The sequence below is a fragment of the Grammomys surdaster genome, unplaced genomic scaffold (genome assembly GCF_004785775.1).
Source record: "Grammomys surdaster isolate TR1022 unplaced genomic scaffold, NIH_TR_1.0 126278, whole genome shotgun sequence".
Classification (NCBI taxonomy): domain Eukaryota; kingdom Metazoa; phylum Chordata; class Mammalia; order Rodentia; family Muridae; genus Grammomys; species Grammomys surdaster.
In genome coordinates this window covers 4,524,903-4,549,650 of record NW_021621078.1, presented here as the reverse complement: position 1 = coordinate 4,549,650, position 24,748 = coordinate 4,524,903, and the positions used below count along the sequence as shown (strand labels likewise).

Below are 24,748 nucleotides of genomic sequence, written 5' to 3'. Positions count from 1 at the left end.
CTGGTTAATGAGAGATGGCCACGCCCTCCTCCCTAGCTCATTTGCCTCTGGGGCAGCCAAGCTGAATCACGTCTAGCAGAACCGGGCCCTGGGTCCTGATGCCAGTCTCACAAGAGTTGCTGGCAGCGGCTGCTGGAGTCTTGGAGACAGCTAACTTGTCATGGGGCTGGTCCTGATGACCCCCAAAGTTCATGAGGGGTTACCAGCGAGGATCTTGAGCTACTGGATCTTCTTAAACTCCCACAGCTGTCCCTCCTAAGAGTCTAAGCTCCATTGCCCCGTGAGCAGACTTAATAGGCACTGGGAACTTTTATGGTCCCATAAATGTGGGACTTCGGGATGCCAGGGCAGCCCCCACCGCAGCCACTTCCTGTTTGGACGAGAGATGGTCAGCACTAACAATTATGCACAGTGGCTGGACACTTCCTCAGTCCCTGACTCATGGGCCTATGGGACGCCCACAGCGGCTGCCTTCGGTATGAGTACTGTCCACTCCAGAGTCCATTCTGTCCTTGCCCTGAAAAATGACCTCCAGATGAGGACTGAGAGGTTTAGAGTCTTTGAACTCTCTCTTTAGGGAGGTTTGGAGGGAACCTGTTGGCTTGAAAGGAAGCTAGGTATCAACTGGCCCAAACTGATGTGTTACAGAGGGGTTAACTGAGGCCCAGAGAAGAAAATGGCTGGCCTTGGATCACACAAGGAAATGATAACCAGGCATGGACTCCAGCTCTGTTCCCCAGCTAAGGGCCCTGCCCAGGTCATCCCATGGGACCTGCCTTGCCAATGGGGCTGGTCGGATCCTTACACAGTCGCTCTGAAGTCAAATGTAAACTCCGGCATGAAGGGGGTGATGCAACCAGCTAAGAAAAACAACCGAACCAAAAAAGCTGTCAGACCTCTTCACTCTTCAGCCCCATAAAACAGGGATTACACGGCTCCCAGGAAAAATAATTAAGTCAGGAAGATGAGATGCAGGGAGGGGCTGGGGGTAGGGCCAGGAGTGGGCAGGGAAGAAGGCCCAGAGGAGAGGGAGGGACCTCGCCTCCCTTTCTCTGTTCAGTTCTTGGAGGACTTTGCTGCCACCGTAGGAGGAGGGGAGTGTCTATCTCTACCTGGAGATTCTGGGGTCCAGGAGCAGCCCGTACAGGTTATGATGTTTCTCCCACCTAGAACCTCAAGTCAGTGGACTTTTTCATTCCAGCCAAAGCCATGCTGAAATATGTTTTTGCCCACTCCCTATCTGCAGGGAGCACAGCAGGTGCGAAGCTGTCTGCACACCAGGCAGCAGCCATCTCCACGCAAGACTATGGTGCAGAGAGTGGGGACAGGAATCTCCACTGCCTACAGAGCTGGCTCTGGGTCGCCTGGGCCTCAGCTCCTGTCCTGCCTGGTTAGCAGATAAGACCGTATTCACCAGAGTGTAAGTCCTGGGGACTGTATTCCCCATCAGAAGCTCTTGTCTCTTCTGCACCTACCTCTGGAGAAGGTGTCAGTGCAAGAGGGTCTCGGGGAACATGTGTCAAGGATAAGGGGGCTGTGTGTGAACCAAACGTGTTTTTCTTGACCCAACAATTGATCTATCTGCTGTGTGATCTTGGAAGGATAAATCACCCTCTGATAAATTTGCTCACCTGGAGAGAAAGGTACCTGTCATGTCCCCAGGAGGTTGGACTTCAGCAGGCTCACCCAAGGTACTAGCTTTGCCAAGTTAACCCAGAGACAGACATGACTCCTCAGGGTTAGATCAAGGGTCAGGGATGATATATTCTTACCCGTGACTCCCGTGCAGAAATCTTGTAGGAACATTTGAAAATCTATTGGGTGGGACCTCCACTTCATGCCACTAAAACTGTTACATACTGAGGAATCTCATGCCTCAGTTTCCCTAGGGTCCCTCTCAATCCTCCTGTCCCAGGGCTACTGGGAAGAAACTGTTGGGAGTTGCCTGAAGTCTCTTCTGTGAAAAATAGAAGCTAATGCCACACATGGGGTTGGGGGAGAACCCACTGGATCCTTGGGACACCCCAAGACTGTGAGCCCCACTTTTGGGTACAAGTGAAGCTCGGCATGCCACCTATAGAGGCAGATGTTACTCTCACTCTGGAAAGTGATCCTCACCTTAGTGACCAGCTCCAACTTGGAATTCCTCCAGCCCCACAGCATATTGACTGAGGCCAGAAATACTTCCATTACTTGCCTTCCTCTCTCAGTCAGGGGATAGGTAGCTGAATCCCAAAGCCTGTCAGGACTCACCCCAACCCCTTCTCCAGCTCCTCCCAGCTGCTGTGTAACCTGGAGCAAGCAGCCTGAGCTCTCTGTTCACAGTCCTCCCGCCAGCCCCCTTTGCTACTGAGTATGGAACCTGGAGCCTGGTAGGTATGAGGCTCTCTCTTTGAGCCATGTTCGGTCCTGAAAATATAGCCAGCCCCCTTGGGAGCTTTGCACTTCACAGTGGACACAGGGGAAGCATCTTAGGGCCAGGCCCCTATTGCTTTCCTGCTGGGCTGGAGCAAGAAGTGGGTTTTAGACTCACCTTGAAATAAGGGAAGTGCTCTGTCATGAAATTGTAGATCTCACTGACGGGAAGGCTTCCGGTCTTACTGTTCTTAAGGGCCATGAAGATGAGGATGCTGCAAAAGAGAGATCGTAAGAGCCTGGCCCTCTGACCAGGTCTCCGTCTTCAGCTCTCCTTGGCCGACAGGTTCTGCGAGGCTGAGACTGAACAAGCATTTTGTGGAACCTGGAAAACCAGATCGCTGTCTGACTTAGCCGCTAGATGTGTGAGCTTGTTTGAGCCTCTCTGAGCCTGTTTCCTTAGTTTTGAAATGACAAAAATACAGTAGCATCCTTAGAGCTGTGGGGGATGGCCCTGACCACTCAGCCCTCAGCTCCCCTTGCCTCTGTTAAGCAGGAGGAAGGGAACAAGGCTTCTTGCGGGTGCCAAGCACTGTTCTGCCCACATTCTCTTACATAAAACTCTAGATAGCCCAACTTGTCTCCCCATTTGCCTTCCAGACAACCAAACAGTTTCTCAGTTAGGAAGTAACAGAGCTGTTCATTGATTTTTTTTTTTTTAAATGCTGGAAGAGGGGGAAGACAATGAACAGCTCTCTTAATCTCCCACCTAAACTCTAGTACCAGATACCCAGGATGGGACCTCACAGGCTCACCCACCCAAGTCTGCAGTATCTACTGAATCCAACCAGACTTAAGACTCCTCAGGGTCAGACAAAAGGTCAAAGGTTATATAACTACTACCTACCTACCTGCAGGCATCATTTCTGCAGCATCCTTGGATGTTACTGGGTATGACTTCTGTCCCCTGCAATAACCTTTACATTGTGAGGATCATGAGACCTTAGCTTCCCTAAGGGCCCTCCTTGCTCCTAGTTCTGCCCCAGTTGTGCTAGGACATGTACCTGTAGGAGTAGATGGGCTTTGGGAAGAGTGGCTGGTGACCGTCAGCGTTGGCCTGGGGTGCGATCCTCTGATAGGGATAGTGAGCCGAGCCCAGGTAGGGCACAGGGTAGCTGCCTCCACCTGGGGAGTACTGTAGAGCCCAAAGAGACAGAGTTATCACCATGATACCTTCCTAGGTGGGGAACCCTTCCTCATTCATGCGTGTCCAGAGAGGAAGCTGAGGTCAGATTCTCTTTCCATTGGTCATGGACCCTATACCATACCCAATGCCATGGCTGAGTAATGGGCAGGGGTCAGACATTTTGGGCTTAGGTAGAGAGCCATGCTCCAAAACTCAAAGCTGTCTTCCTCTAGCTCTTGCTTCACAGTCTTTGAGGTACCCTGGTTACTATGGTGATGGGATGGGGAAAAGCCCATAGTCTGCACTTTCCAGGCAGGCACTCCAGGCCTCCTCTCCTGTTCCTCTCTCAGAGCAATGGGCCGGAAGTGGGATGTCCAGCCTGGGTGTGTTCTAGGCATGGCCACCTTTACGAGTTTCAGTGGCTCTTTGAAAGAGCAGGTCATGATGGTGGGCAGGTGGGGGTAGGAGGTAGTTTTACACGGGGAAGGGAGTGGCTGCGGTGCCAGGAATGGTGTTTTATGGGGGCTGGGGGTTGGAGACTCTGACTCCCCCAGCTGCTCCAGGCTGAAGTGTTCTTTCCAGGTCACCGAAAGACACTTAGTGCCTGAGTCACCCTCTCTCTGGGCTCCATAAAGCCCTGGGTGCGGCCATCTTGTTCAAGGACATTGAAGACTACAGAGGGCTTCAAAGCAGGGCTGGGCATAGCCAGGGCACTTAGGGTCTGATCACCTTCATGCTGTGGTGACTTGGTCCCTGATGTGGCAGACTGCCTTAGGGACACCCTCTAGCCTGAGTCAGACCAGAAACCTCAGAAAAGCTCAGGCCTTTGCAGCTAGGCCTTTTCTAAAATGGAGGATGTCCCCTCATGTCATAAGTCTCTTTGTCCCTCTCTGTCACTTGTACCCACAACAGGCAACTTGATCCCCACCTCCCCCCACCAGCCTGCCTCCTGGCTTGGCCAGGATCGGGGCCAATGCCAGAGCGGGAGTAGAACCTGCTCCACAGGCAGGGCCTGTCTGAGTGCCAGGCTGCAGGTGGATGGAGCTGGGCGCTGGGCAGCCACTTGCTCTGTCTTGCCCGGTGACTCCAAGGGAGCTGCCTGGCTGCTCTGGGGTTCTTTTCTGTCTCTTTTCAAAAATCCTCCATCCCTTGCCAGTGTGGGGCAATTATTTATCTTGTCATCCATTCTGGAGAGGTTGAACCGGGCAGTGGGGTGGGGAAGGGCGAGGGTGGCAAAGACTATAGAGAGGACCCCAGCCTCTGCTTGTGCCCACCACTCTCGGCCTTAGGTAAATGTAAGGACAAGGTCACACAGCAAGGTGTGACCTAGATGAGAGCCTTTGTTCCCTTCCCTGCTCAGCCAGTGTGTCATACCACACACCCCTTCCCTCTTTGCTCCTGTCTGTCTAGGATGTTTTGCTTCTCCTCCCCTCCTTCTTTGGTTCACACCACGACTCTGCCTCAGTCTTGGCTGCACTGTTTGAGGCTCCCCAGCCTCCACCAAGGGTTCAGAAAAGTCTGTGAGCCCCTAGAAAAGAGAAATAGTTTCTCTTCCCCACTAGCCACTATTCTTCACCTGGGATAACCCAGCCTGAGGTTCAGGACTCTGATATCTTCACCTGCCTGTCCGTATATACACACATACATATACACAAACACTGCACACAGTGACACCCACATAGCCTCCTGAGAGGTCCAGGAAGTATAGCCACTTGCCCCAGACTTACCTGATGGAAGGTGGGCTGAGAAGAACAGTACATATGCTGCAAGGGAGGCTGGTAGCAGTACATCCCAGGACCATTGTCCAGAGCTTGTGGCTTGACCTTGACCTCTGACCCCTGCTGGAAAAGAAAGATTTTCCCCCCTCCTTCTTTCTCTTGTCTTGAACCTCACACTAAAAGAATCCTTTCTGTGACCCGCTCAAGGCTAACTCTTAGGGGGAAGGAACAGAGAACAGAGATGGATAGGGATTTTCCTGAGGGAAATCAGCAAGCCAGTGGAGGGGCTTGGCTGACTGACAGTGTTCCCACATTCCACCTCACTGCAGGTGACAGGCTAGGCTGGGCCACCAGAGAAATGGAGGAGACTTGCCAGTGGTCACATAGACTTGAATGAGATCAGGGATTTCTGAAAGACCCATGTGAAGTCCTCAGGGCCTAACCCAGAGCTGAGCCCTGAATATAGTTAGCAAGGGCATGTGGCTAAGACCTACCTAGCAGATAAATAAGCCAGGATCAGACTGCTGTTACTAGGATTCCCACAGGCTTTTGGGAAGCTGACATTTGGGCCCAGAGAGGTGAAAGCTAGCTGTGACCACTTCCTGGGTGTGCCTCAGGGCAGCCGATGCAGAGATTGCCATAATCGCAGGATCTTGGGCCCGGAAGGGCCACAAACACTGAGTCCAACCCCTTCATTTCACAGATGATAGAGCTGCTCCCAAAGAGGGGAAGCTACGGGACACCGGTCACTCAGAGTGGATCAGGCAGTTGGGTACAACTTGTCTCCATGGGACCAGGTGGATTTCTGTTTACAGGTTACAGTTGTCCTGGTAAGTTATGAGGCCTCAACCAGAGAGTGCCAGGTCCTGATTCTCAAGATGGACATAGTGGGAACTCTGGAGTGATGATGGAACCCTGGGAGGAAATCTCCTGGCTGAATGGCTAGGAGCTACACCGAGTGGACAATGGGGAACAACTGCTGGCTTTCTGGGTGCTGAGCTGTGGCTCCTGTCACATTCTAAAGGCTCGAGAAAAAGCAGTCACGGCTCTAGAAACAGCAGAGCATCCTGTCTTGGTCACACCTGACACACCTGGGTATTCATCTGTTTCCCTTTCTTCCTTCCTGATAGGAGTGGCCAAGGACTGGAATGGGCCTGTTTGGAAGCAGGAGGTGAGGAAGGCTGGTGGACTCCTGGAGGAGGCTGAGCTATTACACCCGGGTGCCGTGGGATCAGAGATAGGGAGCAGGGGGCAAGCCCCACTTTGCTTCCCAAAGCCACACTCCTGAAACAGGAACCCTGAACATGACTTTTCCCACGAGGCTCAGAGCGACTTGCCCTAGGTCACAGAGCTTGCAGGTCTGGCTGCAGAAGTGCTAGTCCACCTTCTGAGGTGTTCCCACGTCACTTATCCATAGAAGCCGGCTCTGGCCATAGAATAGGTCCAGGAGCCACCTGTAATTCTAGCACCAGCGACACTGAAGCAGGGGAATCTCTAGTTCACGGATAGCCTTAGGCAACATAGCTATTTTCTGTCTCACACATGAAAATAAATAAAGGCAGGGTCTGGAAGGGGCCTAGAGCTACTAGTGAAGTCCCCAGCCCATATTTGGTGGGGTTTTAGTTCTGATGCTCAACCCAGAACCTTCTCTCTCTGGAATGTGCTTTTCCTCCTCACATTTGCATAGGGGTGTGTTGGTCTGGCTTGGCATTCTTGACACTTAAATAAACAGAGAAGTCACCCTCTGGAATCTTGACTCAGCAGCCTCTGGGAAGCTGCCAGATTCCTTCCCTGATGTGTTCCTCCCCGTCCCTGCCCCCTCCATGCCTGCCAGGCTAGCATCCCCCCTCCCCAGGGGATCAGCATGGAACCAGGAGGCTCCTACTCTCAGTGCTTGCTGCCTTCTATGGAGCTCTGATTTTGAGATGGGGTCTTCATACATAGGCAGAGAGAGGCTGGCCTCTGTCTCAAGCAATCCTCCTGCCTCGGCCTCCAGAGTACTAGGATTGCAGCCATGTGCCACCACTCCTGGCTTTGAGGATTCTTTCTAGACAGCCAGGAGGGAGGAGGTGGGAGGCTCTTGGCCACTGGTACTCACCAGAACTTGATTGTGTTCCTGGCTGGGGTAAGGGAGTCCATTGCACCAAGCCTCTGCTGGGAAGCTAGGCAGGAAGGCCTCAGCATCGCCCACATCCACAGGGATCTCCTCAAAGGCTTCCAGTGCACCCTGAGTCTTAAAGGCGTGTCCATCAAGCGCCATGGCCGTCTGGGCCTCAGAGAAGATGTCCTCTTGGAAGTGCCTCTTGTAGGGGTGGAAAGGCATATGGTTGCCTTTGAGGAAGCGCCCTGGGCTGCCTGTTGGGCCCTCCTCAAAGCCAAAGCTGGGATACTTGTCTGAGGGAGAAAGGCGGAAGGAGCCTGGGCCAGGTCCGGCGGTGCAGTGGCCTTGGATCTGCTCTGGGCCTGGAGATGCAATGCTTGGGCTGTGGGGGGGCAGTGAGGGTGCCCTCTCTGGAGGGCCATCAGGCACAAACGACGAGCAGCTGAAGTTGGCATGCTTCTGGGCAGACAGAATAGAGAGAATCTGTAAATGGAGGTTGGACCAGGGGACCTGCCAGGACCCTGTGCTGTACTGAGATTATAGAGTATGGCTAAGCTCACAGGAATCCCAAAGTGATGGGAAGGACAAGCTGCTCTTGGGATTTCAATCTGATACAAGCTTCTTCTAACCTTGCCCCCACCCCCAAGGCTGATGGAGTTTCATATCTTGCCTTCGGAAATACCAAACCAAGGAATGAACAGAGATCTGTGTGTCCTAGGTCTAGAGTCATCATATTTGTCAGTGCAGAGGTCCTTGTGCGGGGCAGTGACTGTCTACTCAATGCTCAGAGAGCTACCAAGCTTGTAGTATTCCAGGCCTAGGTTCCAGGTACTTACGTTCTGTGGGGCAGGGGAGCCTGGGAGGCCCGGAGCCTGCATGAGGTCCCCTTGGGGTTCGCCCTCCAGTCGGGTAGAGCCTGGAAGTGTGACGTCAGATTGCGGAGGGAGTAGTGACACCATCACCCAGTCCTGGCCTCGAAGAAAGCCAGCTACGATGAGAATGAGGACCAACGTCTAGGCGTGGCCTACCCCAGGCCCACCACCTCCATTCCTACCATTTCCCTAGACTGGGACCCTGTCTGCAGCTAGCCATCTGATCAGGGAGACGGAGAGAAAAGAAGAGATGACAGATAGACAGACAGATGATAGATAGATAGCCATGGTGGAACATTGTTACATGCCGGTAGGCAAATGCTGAAGAGGATGAGACAGGAGAATCATGAGAGAGAAATGAGCCAGATCGGATACTCAGAGGAGAGAGGTCCTGCCTGGTTATAGCTTTTCTGGTCAGTGACCTGGTCAGTCAGTGAGTCAGTGAGCTCCTGCTTCCCAGGGAGCCCTGGCTGCTAGGTTTCCTATGTCTATGCTAGGTGGCCTTATCAGTTGCTGGGTAGGCCCTGAGAGGAGGAGCCAGAAGATGTATCCTGCTTAGGCTTCATGTGACAGTAATTCCCATGGTACAGAGGGTAGCCCTGTGGGATGACCAAGGGCCTTGCTGGTAGGGCCTGTGGGATATCTGGTAAGTGTTGTTTTTACCTCCCTCAAGCTGTTATCTGTGACTAGTGACTATGTGCCAAGCATTTCTCTTTTCCTTATCCCCTTTCTTCTTCCTCCCTTCCTGCTCTGTGTGGGATTGAACCCATTGCCCTCCAAGATGCTCCCCAGCTCCCATCCCTGCCCTCTTTCTGAACTCTTCAGCTTGAAAGCCTATGAAAAGCTGAGGCTTGGACTAGATCCGAGGGCTGACCCCTTCTGAACTGTTGCAGAACCCTGACCCAGCACCATAGAGCAGCTGGGAGGCCTTAGGGCTCCTCGCCAGGCGAGGCTGGCTGTCCATCCCAGGCTGTGTCAGCAGAGCTCTCTGCACTTCCACAGCAGCATCTGCAAACAAGATGAGTGACAGAACCTCGCACAGGGCGCTGAGAGTGAAATGAAATCATGCAGAGAAAGCTCAGAGCACAGCACAAGCACACCAGGGCTTGATCCACGCCAGGTTTCATTATTAATAATAGTGTTATTCCTGGGGCTCTTCCATGATCAGCCTTTGAACTCACGCCCCTGAGTTCATCTCTGATAGCAGCCATTGTTTTCTGAGGAACTGCTCTGTACCGACTACTTTGGATGGTTTTCCATACACTGAAGGTGACCTTAGGTTACTTCTTCCTCCACCTCCCAGGTGCTGGGATTACGGACACATACCTTTGTGCTCAGTTTTGTGTTCAAATCTAGGGCTTCCTGCATGATGGACAGTCGTGTTACTGAGTGAGTCATATCTGTAGCCCCTATTGTTTTTAATATAGGCTCTTGCCATATAGTCTTTGCTGGCCTGGAATTCACTGTGTAGGCCAGGCTAACCCTGAACTATTGTCAGCCCTCTGCCTCTATTGACAATCGATTGACCTCAGCCTCCCAAGGGTTGGCATTACAAGTGTGAGCCACCATGCCCAAGTCCATCACTTTGCTTCGAGGATGGCATATTATTAATTCAGTCTTTCAAATGAGAGAACTGAGGCCCTGAGGGATTCTGTGACTTTCCCAGTCTCACAGCCAACCCTTGGTCGCCAGAACCTGAAGTAAGCTTTGGCTAACTTCTCTCCCCACTACTGTATTTGATGGCGGAATGTTATGGGGGCCAAACAGAAAGAAGAACCAGAGCTTTTCACTTATGCCTTCCACCCAAGACCCCGCTAGTCACAGCAGGGTAGAGGTGCAGTTCTGGGAAATCTGAGAGAGAGGGCAGGCCTCATCTTTCTGAGCTTTGGCCTAGTCAGCAGTTGACACGTCTTTGATGAATTAGCCATCTCCAGATAGGATAATGGTGTCAAAGAGGGAAGGGAAGCTGTCCAGAGTCCCACATTGGATTAGTCTGGGAGACGGCTGGTGGCTGAAGTGTCGATGGGTTTGAGGGTGGGGAGGTTCTCTCCCACCCCTCAAAGAGTCCCTACCACCCTTCTCTATATCCCTGTGCAGGCTCACTCTCAGCAATGCTAAATGTGGCGTGACCGGGAAGCGCAGAGCTGGCTGTAACTGGACACTTCAAGGGAGCAGGCAGGGGTGAGGACACCCCATCTCTAGCTTTGCATGACTGCCTGCCCTGGTCCCTGTTCCCTGGACAGCTCGGGCCTGCCTGCCATGCCTCACCCTGGCTCAGAACTACCTTTCCCAGAGGAGGTGGTGTCATGTGAACTTGGCGCCATCCAGATGCAGTCTCATCTCCCTCCAGGTACGAGGCTGGGGCCTTTCCTCCCCATCTTAGGCTCTACAGTCCGAGGAGGGAGAACAGCAATGGTTGAGCTTGAGGTAGATCTGACTTTAGTTCCAAGCCTTGTCACATTCTGGCTCTGTGATTTTTGAACACACTATGTAAATCTATATTTCACTTTCTTTGTCTGAGAAGTGGGGTGTGTGGACCTATCTCACTAGGGCCTCTTGAAGATTAAGTGGTATGATGCTGATACCCAGAAAATGGCCAGGCACACACCTCATACCTCTGGCTTCAGTTGGCTAAACGTAGCTGGACCCAAGGGCCTCTAATCCCAGGCTCTACAGTTACCATGACAGTCTTGCTGCTTCAGGCCTCATAGTCTAAGGGGAGAGATGCAGATGATGCTGACCCCAGGTGGCAGCTGCCCTTGCTGGCTTTCCCTGTCTGCCTGGTCTTTATATATCATGACCTCAGAAGACTCAGACACCAGCCCTGCTTTATGGATTTGAACCTAAGCTCCAGCTGGGCCTTCCCCTCTTGAAGCTCTGTCTTGCTTAGAAGCACCTATGCCTCACTCCCCAATCCCTCAACCCTAGGTGGAGCTATTTGTATAAGTCCCAGGCAGAGAGAGCCTGTGCATCAAAGGCCTTCTGTTCCTAACCTGGACTATCAAACTCTGGCTCTGCAAACCCCCACCCTTTTTTCCAGGACTTGAGTTTGTTTCTGCAGGGTTCATAGGCCTTCCCCTTGATTTGCATTGGGGATGCAGATGTCCCAGAGTGGTCCTCCCCCAGGCTTTCTTCTGAGTGGTTTCTATAAATACTGACTTCTAGCTCAGTGACCATGTTGCATCCTTGGTACCTACAGCTGAAGCCCTCCCTGTTCTATGTGTCCCTTAAGAAAAGTAACTGATTTTCTAAGGCCACACTGTCTAGGGATGTGAGCCCTCAATCAACTACATCCTAAAGGGGTCACCTGCTTCAGGGGCTGGACAAAGGGCCCCTAGTTAGTGTTTGTGGAGGATCTTTTCAGCATGGGGGTGGGGAGTGGGGAGAGGTATGCTAGTGCCAGCCCTTTGCTGGAGCAGTGGGTAGAGTTCTTAAAGCTGCCGACTTGGGAGTCAGGTTTGAGTCTGCATCTTGATCAGGGTGAGAATTTGGTTGGACACATTGCTTAACTTCCTTCCCTGGGCCTCAGTTTCCTCCTCTGTAAAGTAGAGCTTATAATGCATACCTCTTTGGAGGATTGGATGAAATATTGCTTGTAAATAGCTTACCACACAGTACATACTCAATAAATGATAGCTATTATTAATAATTAGCAGTGGGACAGAGTTAATTTAAGGCATGGGCTCTGGTGTGGGGGAGGGAACTCCCTTTTCTTGCCCTTTCCTGTCTCCCCACCCCCACCCCCAACTATCTCCCTGACATCAGCTTCCTCCACTGACAGACTGAACTTCCTCTTCACTCAGGCCTCAGGCCATTTGTTCATTCCCCTGCAGTAGAGCCAGTGGCTGCAGAAACTTCAATGTCCTGGAATGGAACAGATAGGATGTCCCTACTGCTTTGGATCCCCCAGGAACCATCCATGCTGGCCCCAGTGTCCTGATAGTGGCCTATGAACTTAGAAGAAACCTTCTGTTGTCAAACCTTGAGCCCACCTCTTTTGGTTTCACAGAACAGAATGAATGGCATGTGTACCAGTGTCAACAAACTGACTTCTCCTTTCCCTTCTCCCCCTCTCCCAAATACAGAATCCCCAGAGCTGGTCTAGAGCACCCTATGTCACCACTTAGTACTGATGTCTGCCCACTGTGTGTCTCTTTCATAGATGGGGGACTATGGAGGAAGATATGGGTCAAGTTCCCTTCTGCTGTAAGGCCATAATCATCATAGACCTTCATCACTGGAGCTCTCGGAAGTCCACGTTGCATGTTTTTAATCTTAGCTTCATCTCTTCCTCTCTCTATCCCCAAGGACAGTGGTCATAGAATACTGGAGCCAGTTCTTTAGAGAGCAAACTGAATCCATCATTTCCAATTCCACATTCAGCAAAATAAAGGCAAATTGGCCGTAGCTACATAGCTGCCCATGCAAAATTTTACACCATTAAATTTTAAACCAGAATGCTGCCTGGTGTGTTGGCACACACTTTTAAGCCCAGCACTGGGGAGGCAGAAGCAGGTGGATCTCTGTGAATTCAAGGCCAGACTGATCTACAGAGTGAGTTCCAGGACAGTTAGGGCTGAATAGTGAGACCCTGTCTCAAAAAAACTTACAAAAAAACCCAAAAACAAACAAACAAACAAACAAACAAAAAACCAAAAACAACAACAAAAAACCATAAAAACAAAACGAAACGAAAACCCAAAAAACAAAAACAAAAAAACCAAAAACAAACCAACATAAAACCAAATCAGAATTCCCCCTTCCCCTTTTTGATAGCTGATATTTGATGAAAATTTACCAACACACTGCAGGTAGAGAAGCAATAGTATTTGCTCCATTTCTCACAGGGGATAGGAGGAGGAGGCCAAGAGAGAAGAAACAAGCCTAGGGTCCCATAGAGAGAATGAAAAATTCTCTCTTGTACCTCATGAGCTCCAGACACTCTTATCCAGGGCTACAACTTTAGCAAGACATGTTAAAGACCTACTCAGGGTCTGGGCATCCTAGGCAAACCTTCCTTCCATGATCCTTGGAGAGGAGAAAGAAAAGTTTGGGGACAGAAAAAACAGACCCAATCAGCCCTGAATCAAAGGAAGAGAGAAATGGCCCTCTGGCCTGAGAAGGGAGGTTGAGAGGAAGCCCCTCCAGAACACTGAGAGCTGCAGGGATCGTGAGTCAGTGGCAGCTATTGCTGTCCTGTGTACCCGGACATCAGCATCCTCACCTTGTACCCTTCCTGTAACAGCCAGTCCTACACTGCCCTTAGCCATTGGTACCTCTGCCTCCTAGAGACTCTGTCTCCTTGGCACTCAGGCAGAAGGGGCTGTTTAAGGGTGGGTCTTGGGGGGCACCTAATTTGCTAGATTTGTGGCCTTGGATGAGTTATTTCCTCATCTGCATTTCAGTTCTTCTATAGGCAAAATGAAACCCAGGGATCATTTGAATCATAAGATGCTGATGTTGGTCCTATGGATGTGTGTAGTCTATGGAGTGGCCTGCTAGGCTTGTACCAGGGATTCTGGTTATGTTCCAGGGGGGAGACACTGCACTGTCACCCCATTTTATGGATCAGGAAACTGAGGCTCAGGGAGATTTACCTGACTCACCCAAGTCCCCCAGCTAGTAAACTGTGCTCCCCATTCAGACTCAGGCTTCAAAGCTAATCTCTCCTTAACCACTATACCACACAGCCCCGCCTCAACAGGGTTGAGGTTTCCCTGGGAGGGTCTGTCCATGGAGCCCCTGCTGGAAGCTGAGTCACAGAGGCCAGTCACACACTTCTGCCTGGCCAGGGACACTTAGAAGGGGTTCTGCATCCCCCCACCCGTCGGCGCCCTCCTGCCCGCCCTTTATGAGCAGGCGGAGCCGGCTCAGTTCCACCTTAATGGTTTCTGTTGCTGGCTGTGGCAGCATGTTTTACGAGGGGTGGGGCTGTGCCCAGTGTTCGCCTGCAGCCCCACCCGAGGCTCCACCTGCCTGGCTGCTGGGAGGGGTTCCCTGGAGCAGGTCCCTAATTACCCTTGTTGGGGGTGTCAGGGAAAGACCTGGGGACTGTGCCTGAGGCTCACACCTCTCAGGATGCTGGGAGTCTAGGAGTGTCAAGAAGATGAGGTTTCTAGCAGGTTTCCTTCTACTAATCTGGAGTCCTGAAGGCAGCCCTCTAGACTCTCTGGCTCTGAATGCTGCCTGGGTTTGTAAAGAGTGATGGATGAAAAGCAGCCAGAGGCAAGTGAGGGGGCTTAGCAGGAAAAGGTACCCACGTCAACCCTGACAACCTGAGTTTGATACCTAGGACCCACATGGTAGCTGGAGAGGACTGAATACTACAGCAAAATTTCCCCTGGCCTCCACACTGTTTCTGTGGCATGCATGCACATGTACACACACACACACACACACACACACACACACACACACACACTATTAAGGAAAGCAATCATATCCCTCTTGCAACATCCTGTGAGCCATTCACACCTGCAGCCAGGTCATTCCAATCACGGTCTTGTCTTTTATAAAGATCCCTGTTATTCCCCCAGCCTCTTTGAGCAGGTTGCTCAGAAAGCATCCTTTAGAATGTTTGTTCCGAGAAACACTTGACCTACCTTCTCTGCCCTAAGGGACTTGGAAACTTTCCTGGATATTTGTTCTTAATTCTTATAACCTTGTCCACTTGCTGTATGCACCAAGGACCACTTCCCACTAGCTAAGGGAAACAGGCTCGCTCCATCTCTGTGGAAGGTCCCAGCTCTGCTGAGAATGTCTGATGCCAGCAGCCTCCTCTCTTCTCACAAACATCTGGCTAGCTTACTTTTCTTTCCATAGTCTGTAGCCACCTCTGGGCAGCTTCCATATACCCCAGCCACCCTCCCCCCTTCTTCCACCCAGTCCTGAACCCCCAATGAAGCCATGTCTAAACACTTACAGTGGGCTCTGGGCCGTGGACACCATCCCGGCTTTGGGGAGTCATCCAGCTTTCAGCTTCAGGGGAGCCTCCATCCAGGTATAAATACGCCCACATGCCAGGACCGGCCCCCTGCTCCAGGGCAGGGGTGGGACTGCCTCCCCAGGCCAAGCAGGCAAGTCACATGCCCCATAAATGCCACAGGACCACAGGCCCTTCCCAGTAGCCCTGACCTCTCTAGACAGGTGGATGGATAGATGGCTGGATGGCTGGATGGAAGATGGGTGAATGAAGAGATAGATGATGACTTACAGATGAACAGATAGATGGGCCATGGATAGACAAGTGGATGGATGGATGTCTTTGACATACCTATGGATGCCTGTCTTGTAAATGGTCAGAAAGAGATTGTAAAGAAACAAGAAAGGCTGGTCCTCAAAGCTACCATCTACTCCTAAGGTTGTTTTAGGTCTCCCTTCTCCCTTGCTATGGCCATCTAATTTAAGAGATTGACCCTCCTGGACTCCTGCTCCTTAGAGACTTCTTTCTAGAGACCTCTCACACCCACCCGACTGTCCTCACCCATAGAAACATTTGCTTTTCTTCTTGGGAGCTATTTATGACCCGCCTTTTCCTCCCTTCTACCTACCTGCCTCTGCTGACGCCCCTGCTCCTAGACCAGGAGCCTACCCCCAGATCTGGTGTCTAGGAGCAAGGTGGCTTCCCCTTCAAGGTTAGCAGGTATTCTCATATTCAGGAACATGACACCTTTGGATAGCCAGAAAGGGAAAGATCCCCAGCTCCACCTTTCCAGGGGAATTTTGAAGCCCCGAGTGGTGGGGAGCGACCTGACAAAGAATTTAGAGACAGAACTGTTTTCTAGTTGGGCCGATAGTGTGTAATCTTAGTACTCAGAATACGGAGGCAGGAGGATCACAAATTTAAGGTCAGCCTGGTCTGCATTTGAGGATCACAAATTTAAGGTCAGCCTGGTCTGCATTTGTGAGACCCTATATTACACACACACACACACACACACACACACACACACACACACACACAAGGAAAAAGGAAAAAGGACAAGCAGTGGTTGGCGGCACAGGCCTTTAATCCCAGCACTCAGGAGGAGCTCTGAGTTTGTGGCTAGCCTGGTCTACAGAGTGAATTCCAGTACAGCCAGGGCTACACAGAAGGACAATGACGATCATCATGTAAAAAGAAATACTAGGCTCTGAATGGAGTCCTGGGTGGGGCACCTGCTTAACCCTCTGGATGCACCTTACAGAGAGCAGGGATCTGGGGCCTTAGACATTGGTTTTCAGAGACACTGGTTTCCTCAAACCCTCAGTCTGCTTAGCGATGACCAAAGACAGAAGTAGGTGAGGGAAAGGACTGAAGAGCCAGGAGGGTTTATCACCTTCATCCTTCCTGAGGCAAGCCACATCTGCTGAAGAGATGTGAAGGGGGACAGGCTGAAGGGCAGAAGAAGCCTCTGGCTTCTGAGAGCCCATTAAAGGTCAAGAAACCCCACCCCACAATGACATCATTTGGAACTGAGCCTCTTCCCTGCAACCCCTAAAATTGGGTGCCGGGCCAATTGGCTATGTCAGTAGCTGGCAGCTGAGGATTTGATCTATAAATCCAGTAGGAATGATGGGACCCTCTCCTCCCCTACCCTGGGTTCTCTCCTGAAGGCTTCACCAAGCTTGGGACTCTCCTGGCTTCCTACAGAAGCCCTCGCTCCCTCTTAGGCACTATGGGAGCACTGTCTCCTGGCTCTGTCGTCAGCATGGGCTAGTGACTAGGATGAAGCTTACTTCCATCTCTGGGAAATAGTAACTTCATTCTGCTCTTGCATTCATCCCCCGCTGTCCTGTCCCCAGGAGCAGGTGAGAACCATGAAGAAGCATTGTAAGGAGGGACCCAACATTCTGCCTCCTCCCCTGGCTCCTAGGGAACCACGGCACTGCATGAGAATGCTCTACGTTCCATATAGACGTGTGGGGATATCAGTCACCCTTTGCCTGCTCACCTTCGTAGGGGCCTCCGGTGGCCCAGGAGGACACTGCCCTTGGTCAGAGGCCTCTCTGTACATATCATTAGCAGCACTGCTCGTTACCACCAATCTATTATTAGAGGTATTAATTCTGCCACCACTGCTAATAACCCTGATTCAGCACAAGATGGATGCAGGCTGGCGCACTTCCTGCCTTATGTCCAAGCAAAGGGCAGGCAGGGCAGTCATTGGCTTAAAGCATGAACCAAGGAAGAGGAAGCACACTGGAAGACACTGCCATCCAAAGCCTTCTGTGTGACAGAGAGAACTGAAGCCAGCCAAGGAGACGATAGCTTTGTTGGTTTTTGTGGGGCTAGGACTGACTGAACATCTGTCTTGCCTGTGCCTGGCAAGTGCTTCACCAATGGGCTTTAGACCCAGCTCCTTTAAAAAAAATATTGAAACAAGGTAGCAGTCATTCTCCGGGGTGGTGGTGGCCCACGCCTTTAATCCCAGCACTTGGGAGGCAGAGGCAGGCAGATTTCTGAGTTCGAGGCCAGCCTGGTCTACAGAGTGAGTTCCAGGACAGCCAAGGCTATACAGAGAAACCCTGTCTCGAAACCCGCCCCCCCCCAAAAAAAAAGAAAAAAGGTAGCAGTCACTAAATTGCTTAAGCTAACTTTGAACTCACTATGTGTCCCAGGCAGGCTTTGAACATCTTCTCTGCCTGCCTCAGCCTCCTGAGTAGCTGGGGTTAGAGACCTGTGCTGCCATGCCAGGCCAGGGATGACTTGTTAGCCAGGTGTGTCGTATACATCACTCCTTCCTCCGGATGCTGGTCATGTTGAGCTGGCTCTGAGGTCCCATCATGCCCTTGAAGACGTGAGAGATTCAGAGGGACTTCCTGAGCTGCGCTGCTACTTGGTTCCACCTTTTTCCTTGACACTCACTCTCTACGATCTTCTGGCTTTTCTGTCACCCCAGATTTCCTCTCCCAACCCCTCATACTCTAAGCAACCATCAAAGTGCAGATTCTCTCTCTTTTCTCTTCTCTTTCTTCCTTTTTCTTTTTGAACTCACAGAGATCCATTTGCCTCTGCTTCCTGAGTTCTGGGAGTAAAAGCATGTGCCACCACTACCTCACTGTTCTTTTTTTTTTTTTGGTTTTTCGAGACAGGGTTTCTCTGTATAGCCCGGGCTGTCCTGGAACTCACTCTGTAGACCAGGCTGGCCTCGAACTCAGAAATCCGCCTGCCTCTGCCTCCCGAGTGCTGGGATTAAAGGCATGCGCCACCACCGCCCGGCCTCACTGTTCTTTTTATTTGTTTGTTTTTCTTTTTTCTTTTAGACAGACTTCAGATTCACCATGTAGCTTGGACTACCCATGTTGGCTTCAAATTCAGCAATCCTCCTGCCTTAGTCTGCTCACTGCTGGGATTATAAGAGACATCTCTCTAAGTCACTTGATCTGTAGGTGCCCAGGGTAGACTGTAGGACCCCTTCTATAGAGGATTGGGGTATATACTACCACTGACTGAACACTGATGTAGTTCTTCTGACTGTGTGCAGAGGAGAGTTGACAAGTGTGAAAACTGATCTTCACATCACAATGATGTGTGTGTGTGTGTGTGTGTATGTGTGTTCATCCTTGTTCACATCCTATGGAGCTGAACCTGATAGGCTGCTCCAGTCTGGGACATGGCTGTGGAATTTACAAGTGTAGGTGGGACTTCATCTGTCTGCAGGCAATCTTGTTCCAGGGCCACGCCTTGCTCTGGGTATCTGTGTGTATACTGACTGTGTGATGGTGCCAAGTAAACTGACTATGTGTTGGTGCTAGGCTGGCTGCAGTTTGTCACATATAGTGGTTTCAGGCTGGGAGAGTGCCGAAGGCCCTTGGAAGGTTTTTGAGGGCATGTTGGTAGCTAGCTAACCACATTATCGTTCTGCAAGGTAGAGAGTCAGGGCCGTGGATCCCAGCAATCAGGCCCTAGGTAGCATCTCAGAGAGGCCTTAAGGAATAACCCCCTACCCTCCCACACACACCCAGGGAGCTTTCAGAATCTCCCTGAGAGCTCAGGTTCCCTTCCCTGTGACTCATAGCAGGTTCTAGTTCCCCGAGAGATCACGATTCAGCTAATTCTTTCCCCAGTCCCATTAATCTGAGCTGACTAAGCAAGAGCTACAGGCGGGGTAGAGACTGGGGGATACTCATGACAGTGGCACTCATTCCTAAAGAACCCAGCCAGCCTTGCTTCAGCTGCTGTCCATCTTCCTGCCTTGGCCTGGCCATGTCTGATGGATCAGTTACTCCTCCAGCCCCTCCCCCGCTTTGTTTTGCTGACTACAAAGCTGCAGCATCAGACACTTGTCTTGTATCTGAACTCACCTAGATGGTCTCATTTTTATTTTGGGGGCTCAGGCTGGCATCCAGGACCACAGACCTATAAAGTACAGGATTTCCCACCAAGCTATACTCCAGCTGAAGTCCAATTTCCTGTCTGTCAGCATCCAGCTTTTTAGATCCCACATGGGATCAGGAAGCCGAGAGCTTCTCTAGAGGATGATCCCATACAATCCGTTTGTCCCTGGGACATGCCTCTGGGCTTCTCAGTTCAGAGAATAAATTAGGGAACACTGGGAGAGATTCTAGATTCCCTGGGGATTGTGCACAGGAATGCCCATCCATCCTGTGGGGGTACTGATGGGATCAGTGTGGTAGGAGGGAGGGTGGAAGGAGTGGGGGAGCCGAGAAAGAAATAAAGACAGGAAGTAGGAGACAGGATTGTGTAGACTTTGGTAAAGTTGAGGATAGGGAGAGAAGGTGGGAAGGAAGCGGGGCTGAGCTGGGGCTGCAAGTGAGATAAGGGAGGGCCAGGGGTCATGGCTGCACATGTAGACTCAGGAGACCCACACAGCAGAAGCTCCCACTCAAGTCAAGCCCGGGATACAAACTGAGGGCTGGTAAAGGGAGATGGGTTTAGGGCTGGGTTGCAGAAAGTGGCAGGGACCAAGGCAGGCTGGAAGGGATAGGAGTGCAACTTACTGGAGGGTCACTGGACGGGCACGTTTGGGATTTAGTCTCTCAGAGCTCAGCAAGTCTTTCCCTGTGCTGAGTGTGCTGCCTGACGATTCATCCCGGGTCAGTGCTGGAAGCTGCCTTCTGGGGTTACATTGGCTGCATGCAACAACTAAACTTAAAATGCTGAACTATTTCCCCGGAGTCACCATCTCCCATTGTGGAAGCCTGGCAGGTTTCAACAGGGATGATGGCCTCTGCCCTTTATCCTCTCTGTCCCTTTGGTATGGGGAACCAGAAGTGGCCCATAAGGTGAGTGGGGTATTCACACCTTTAATTCCAGCAATCAGAAGGCTGAGGCAGCAGGATCATTGTAAGTTCCAGGGTTGCTTGGGCTAGATAGGGAAATCATGTCTCAAAAAATAGACAAAAGAGGTGGCCCCAGTGTTGTCAGAATACGGTGCCGGGTAGAACGACAGGGCAGCAGGTCGAGAATTCCCCAGGACTCTTATGTACTGAGGAACAGGCTCTGACTAAGTATGTAGACTCAGGGCAGGTAGTGGGGGTTCTGCTGGTCCATGAAGACCAGGCTCAACACAAGTCAGAAAACGAAAGGCTAGCAGAAAAGACTCCCTGGCTGGGAGCTGTTGGGTCCAAGTGGGATGATGCCCTGTCATTTTCTTAGAGGGCAGAAGGGACTTTCCATGGGGGCCAAGGGATGTCATGTGACAGAAAGCATGTGCCACGAGGGGCTTTTTCTTTTGTCTTTAACTGTCCCAAGGCTGCGTTCTCATGAAGAGCAATAAAAGCTGTCAGCTGGGGGAAGTGTGGGATCTGTGCGTGGATAGACACAGATGAAGACAGCGATGGGCCCTTGTGACCCCCTCTCCCCAGGCTTTCCATTTTCTTGCTTTTCCATGGCTTCACTCACTGGTCCAGAGGATTTCTGGGCTCCCTAAACCCCTGGGAACTAAAGTCCTCTGAGAACTCCCCAGCATTCCCGGGAGAACAGGTTCCTGGCCCGGAGTGAGGCGAGAGGCCTGGGGGTGCAGCGTGCCTCGGCAGGCCTTGCAGCCTGGAGCTGAGCTCCACATAGGCTGCCCGGGCGGGGCCGGGTGGAGAGCTGGGAGGGCAAGTGCCCCTCCCCATGGCATCTTCACCCCTGAGGATCCTCCACCGAGGGCAGCACTTGGACCCTGTGTTGTTCCTCTGGACCCAGCTCAGCTCCATCTTAGTCCCTCACAGAGCCACAAGAAAGAAGAGCCAGACACTGTGTGCCACCCTGCCTCATCAGCTGGGATGCCATTCTACCATCAGCATCTTGTCCTGTTCTGTAGGTCAGGATGGGAAAAAAGCTCTTGCCAAGCCCAGTGGGGATAGGGCTAGAGTTCACTGCTACCCTCTCTACCCCATGCTCGTCAGTCAGTGCAGGGAAACTGGGCTTCATCAGTAAAAGAAAGAGAAGGAAGTGGAGAAACTAGAGGTGGATGCTACAGCAGTTATGATTTCAAAAAAGCTATGAGAGAACTCACTGACTCTCCTCCTGAACAGTTTAGAACACAGAGAGGACTGAGCTCTGTCTGTTGAGGGAGCTACCCAGCACGGAGGTACGGAACAGATGAGATGGTGTCCCAAGGGGAGGCATCTTCCCCATCTGGTCCTTTCTTGCTGAACAGCTGTACCCTGCCACTGCACATACCCAGACATGTCCCCTGCACTTGTAGGTACACAGTGAAGAGGCAAACACGCCCACTTATTGCTCTAGCCTTAACCCAATGTGCTTCTTTGGACACTGAAGGAGAGTTCGGAGGCTTCACAGCAAATTCCAGGATTTTGCCTGGTCAGGTACGGAGCAGAGGGTAGTCTCAGTAGCTAAAGGGGTTTCTGGCTGCTAGATTTCTCTATTTTAGGTTGGGGTGGGAGGTCTGTGAACTCTCTGCCTGTCTCAGGTCTGCTGGCCACTCCTCTATTGCAGTGATCTTAAAGAAGAGAAACATCTCCGGCGCTCAGAGAGGTGTGCCTCCGGCTCAGCATCGGCTCCCAGCCGCAGCACCTGTTGCTGCCTGTCTGCTTCTGCACAAGGTGCACCAATCTCCTTTCTGCACGTCAAGCCTTCCCATGGAATCTGGGTCGTGCGGACCCCAGCCCAGGTGTTCCAGAGAGATGGGGCAAGTTGCCAGAGCTGGGTCCCTGACATTCCACCCAGACAGCCACCCAGTCCATGGCTGGGGGTCTGCCTGTCTATCTTTGAACTCTAGCTGTCCATCTGGAGTCATCATTGCTTCCCAACCCAGGGTGGGGGGGTGCCACCACACAGAGCCACCACACACGGCAGGACAGAGTCGTCTTACATTACAGCAAGAAGGATCAAAGTTGGAAGGCCTGTGCCAGGAAAGAGAGAGGAACATGGAAGAGGGGTCCCCTCAGCCTCCAGGCACTCACCCTGATCCCGAGACTCCCTGGAGAGGCAGTGAGATGCTGAGGAACACCCGGTGCCTCCTGGGGCCCATTAAAAAGCCAAGCCCCCTCCCCTGCTGGCCTCCACGGCTGACTTGGGCCAGGTCTCCTCTTACCTGCTCAGTGAAGCAGGTCGGCGTGGGGGCCTGGGTCTGAGGGGCCAGGAGCTCCGACCGTCTGTCAGTCCGTCAGCCTGATTGTCCTGGGTCTGCGCTGACATCAGGTGAGGGGAGGCAGCTGCTGGGTGAGCCAATAATTATGATATCAGCTTCCCCTTGCCCCGAGGGGTTGCTGCCAAAAACGGGGAGAAGAGAAAGGTGACTAAGAAGCTAGTTTGCTCCTTGGCTCTTGTTTGACAGGTACTGGCTCCTGTGCCCGCCCTGGCCGCGCCCGGCCCCCCAGCCCTCCCCTACTGCACCAGCCTGGGCCCCCAGTCTCTGCCAGCGGGCATGGCCTGTGGCTTGAGGGGGAAGGGGTGGCTCTGCAGCCCCCACCTGCACCCCAGAACAGAGATGTCAGCCCCCATGGGTGGGGCCCAGGCCTGTTGGGACATGCACTTGTGTGTCAGGAGAGCCCAGCCGTCACATGTGTGTTCATGGTGCTGGTAAGGGGGTTCTGGGAAGCAGCACATGGTTACAGCACTAAGTCCTCCCAGATATAGTGTGGACCAGCAGTGATTCTGGGAGACGTCCACAGGGTTGGCTCATCACATGTCAAAATTATCTGACCTTATGTGTGTCAGTGTGTACCCCCAAATCCATGTGACTTCCGTCCCATGTCTCTGGGCATGGCTGCTTCTCCTCAGGTCCTCTCAGGGACTGTCTGTTTGCATCTGTGTCTTCTCTAATGACTGTGCATCTGTGGCTCTGGCCCTGTACTCAGGCCTGTGTCTCCATGCTATGTGTCGTTGAGTTTATAGCCATGTGTCTCTGCTCCGGGTCATCCTGCCCCATGTATGGGTGTGGGTAGGGACGGAGACTGCTTAGTTCTATGTCATCGTCCTCTCAGTCACTCTTCATGATCTACAGAATGGAGATTTCTGAGTGGTTGCTGGTCCTCAGCCCCTCAGGATCCGCAGTTGGGGTGCAGTGCCTGGTGGGTCTAGGAAGTAGCCACCACAATTCTTACCTGAATAGGCCTGGGACCTGTCCTTGCTCCTCCACAGATTTTTTTTTTTGTCCCATTGGTGTTTCATGTTCCCATCCTCTCCCTCCCTCCTTCCCTCTCTCTCCTCTTGTCCTCCTCCTCCTATCTGCCTACCTATCCCTCTTCCTGAAGCTAAGGACTGGTAGGATAAAACTACTGTTTACTGGGGCCTGAGACACAGCCTCTGGCCCAGGGTGCAGCAGGTCTACTTTCCCCATTCACAGTATCTCCCTCTAAAGACACAGTGGGGTTATGGCTGGAAGATGGGTCAGGTCTTGTAGAACAAGCATGGAGTGGGCTGGAAACACATGAGGACATCTTGGGTCAGGGAGATGGCTCAGTGGGTGAGGTGGAGGCAGGAGGACCTGAGCTTGGGTCCCCAGCTCCCATGTAAAAGCCAGGCCTGGCAGGACACATCTATAAGATGGAGGATCCCCAGGCACTCGGTTTAGCCAAAATGACAAGTTCTAGGTTCAGTGAGATGCCTTTCCTCAAAAAGTAAGGTGAAGACTGAATGAGGAAGACTGATAGCACTGACCTCTGGTCCTCACACACGCATGCACAGGTGAGTGCACCCATGAACAAACGTGCACCCACCACACATACATACACACATACACATACACAAACACACACACAAACACATACATACAAACACACACACAAACAAACACACACATACACACATAAACACACACACATACACAAACACACACACACACACAGAGGTGGGGGAGAGAGAGAGAGAGAGAGAGAGACAGAGAGAGAGAGAGAGAGAGAGAGAGAGAGAGAGAGAGAGAATGAGCAGAGACCATTTGGAGATATCTTGATCTTAAGACAGAGTCCTACACTGTAGCCTAGAACTCTCTACCATCCTCTTGCCTCAGCTTCCTGAGCTGTGGAGTTACAGGCACATGCTCCACCACATCTGGCTCAGTGGATGTATTTGTACATAATGGTTACCTGTCTGATTCTCTACACTTGGGCTTGGTCCTCA

The 24,748-nt window shown here is 51.9% G+C and overlaps 1 protein-coding gene across 3 annotated transcripts in view; it reads right to left on the bottom strand.

Moving 5' to 3' along the window:
* Positions 1-22,835, bottom strand: part of Foxn1 (forkhead box N1) — a 28,609-nt gene extending 5,774 nt beyond the window's left edge. The window contains exons 1-6 of one of the 3 annotated variants that reach the window (XM_028759355.1): positions 22,722-22,835; positions 8,197-8,348; positions 7,358-7,819; positions 5,269-5,382; positions 3,420-3,550; positions 2,534-2,630 (exon numbers count right to left, since the gene is read on the bottom strand). In XM_028759355.1, coding sequence (XP_028615188.1) covers positions 2,534-2,630; positions 3,420-3,550; positions 5,269-5,382; positions 7,358-7,819; positions 8,197-8,319 — 927 coding nt within the window. In that variant the 5' untranslated portion in view covers positions 8,320-8,348; positions 22,722-22,835. Of the gene's footprint in view, positions 1-2,533; positions 2,631-3,419; positions 3,551-5,268; positions 5,383-7,357; positions 7,820-8,196; positions 8,349-22,721 lie in introns of those variants that run through there. The other 2 variants (XM_028759357.1, XM_028759356.1) reach the window with 2 other exon arrangements.
* Between the last annotated feature and the right edge of the window lie 1,913 nt (positions 22,836-24,748).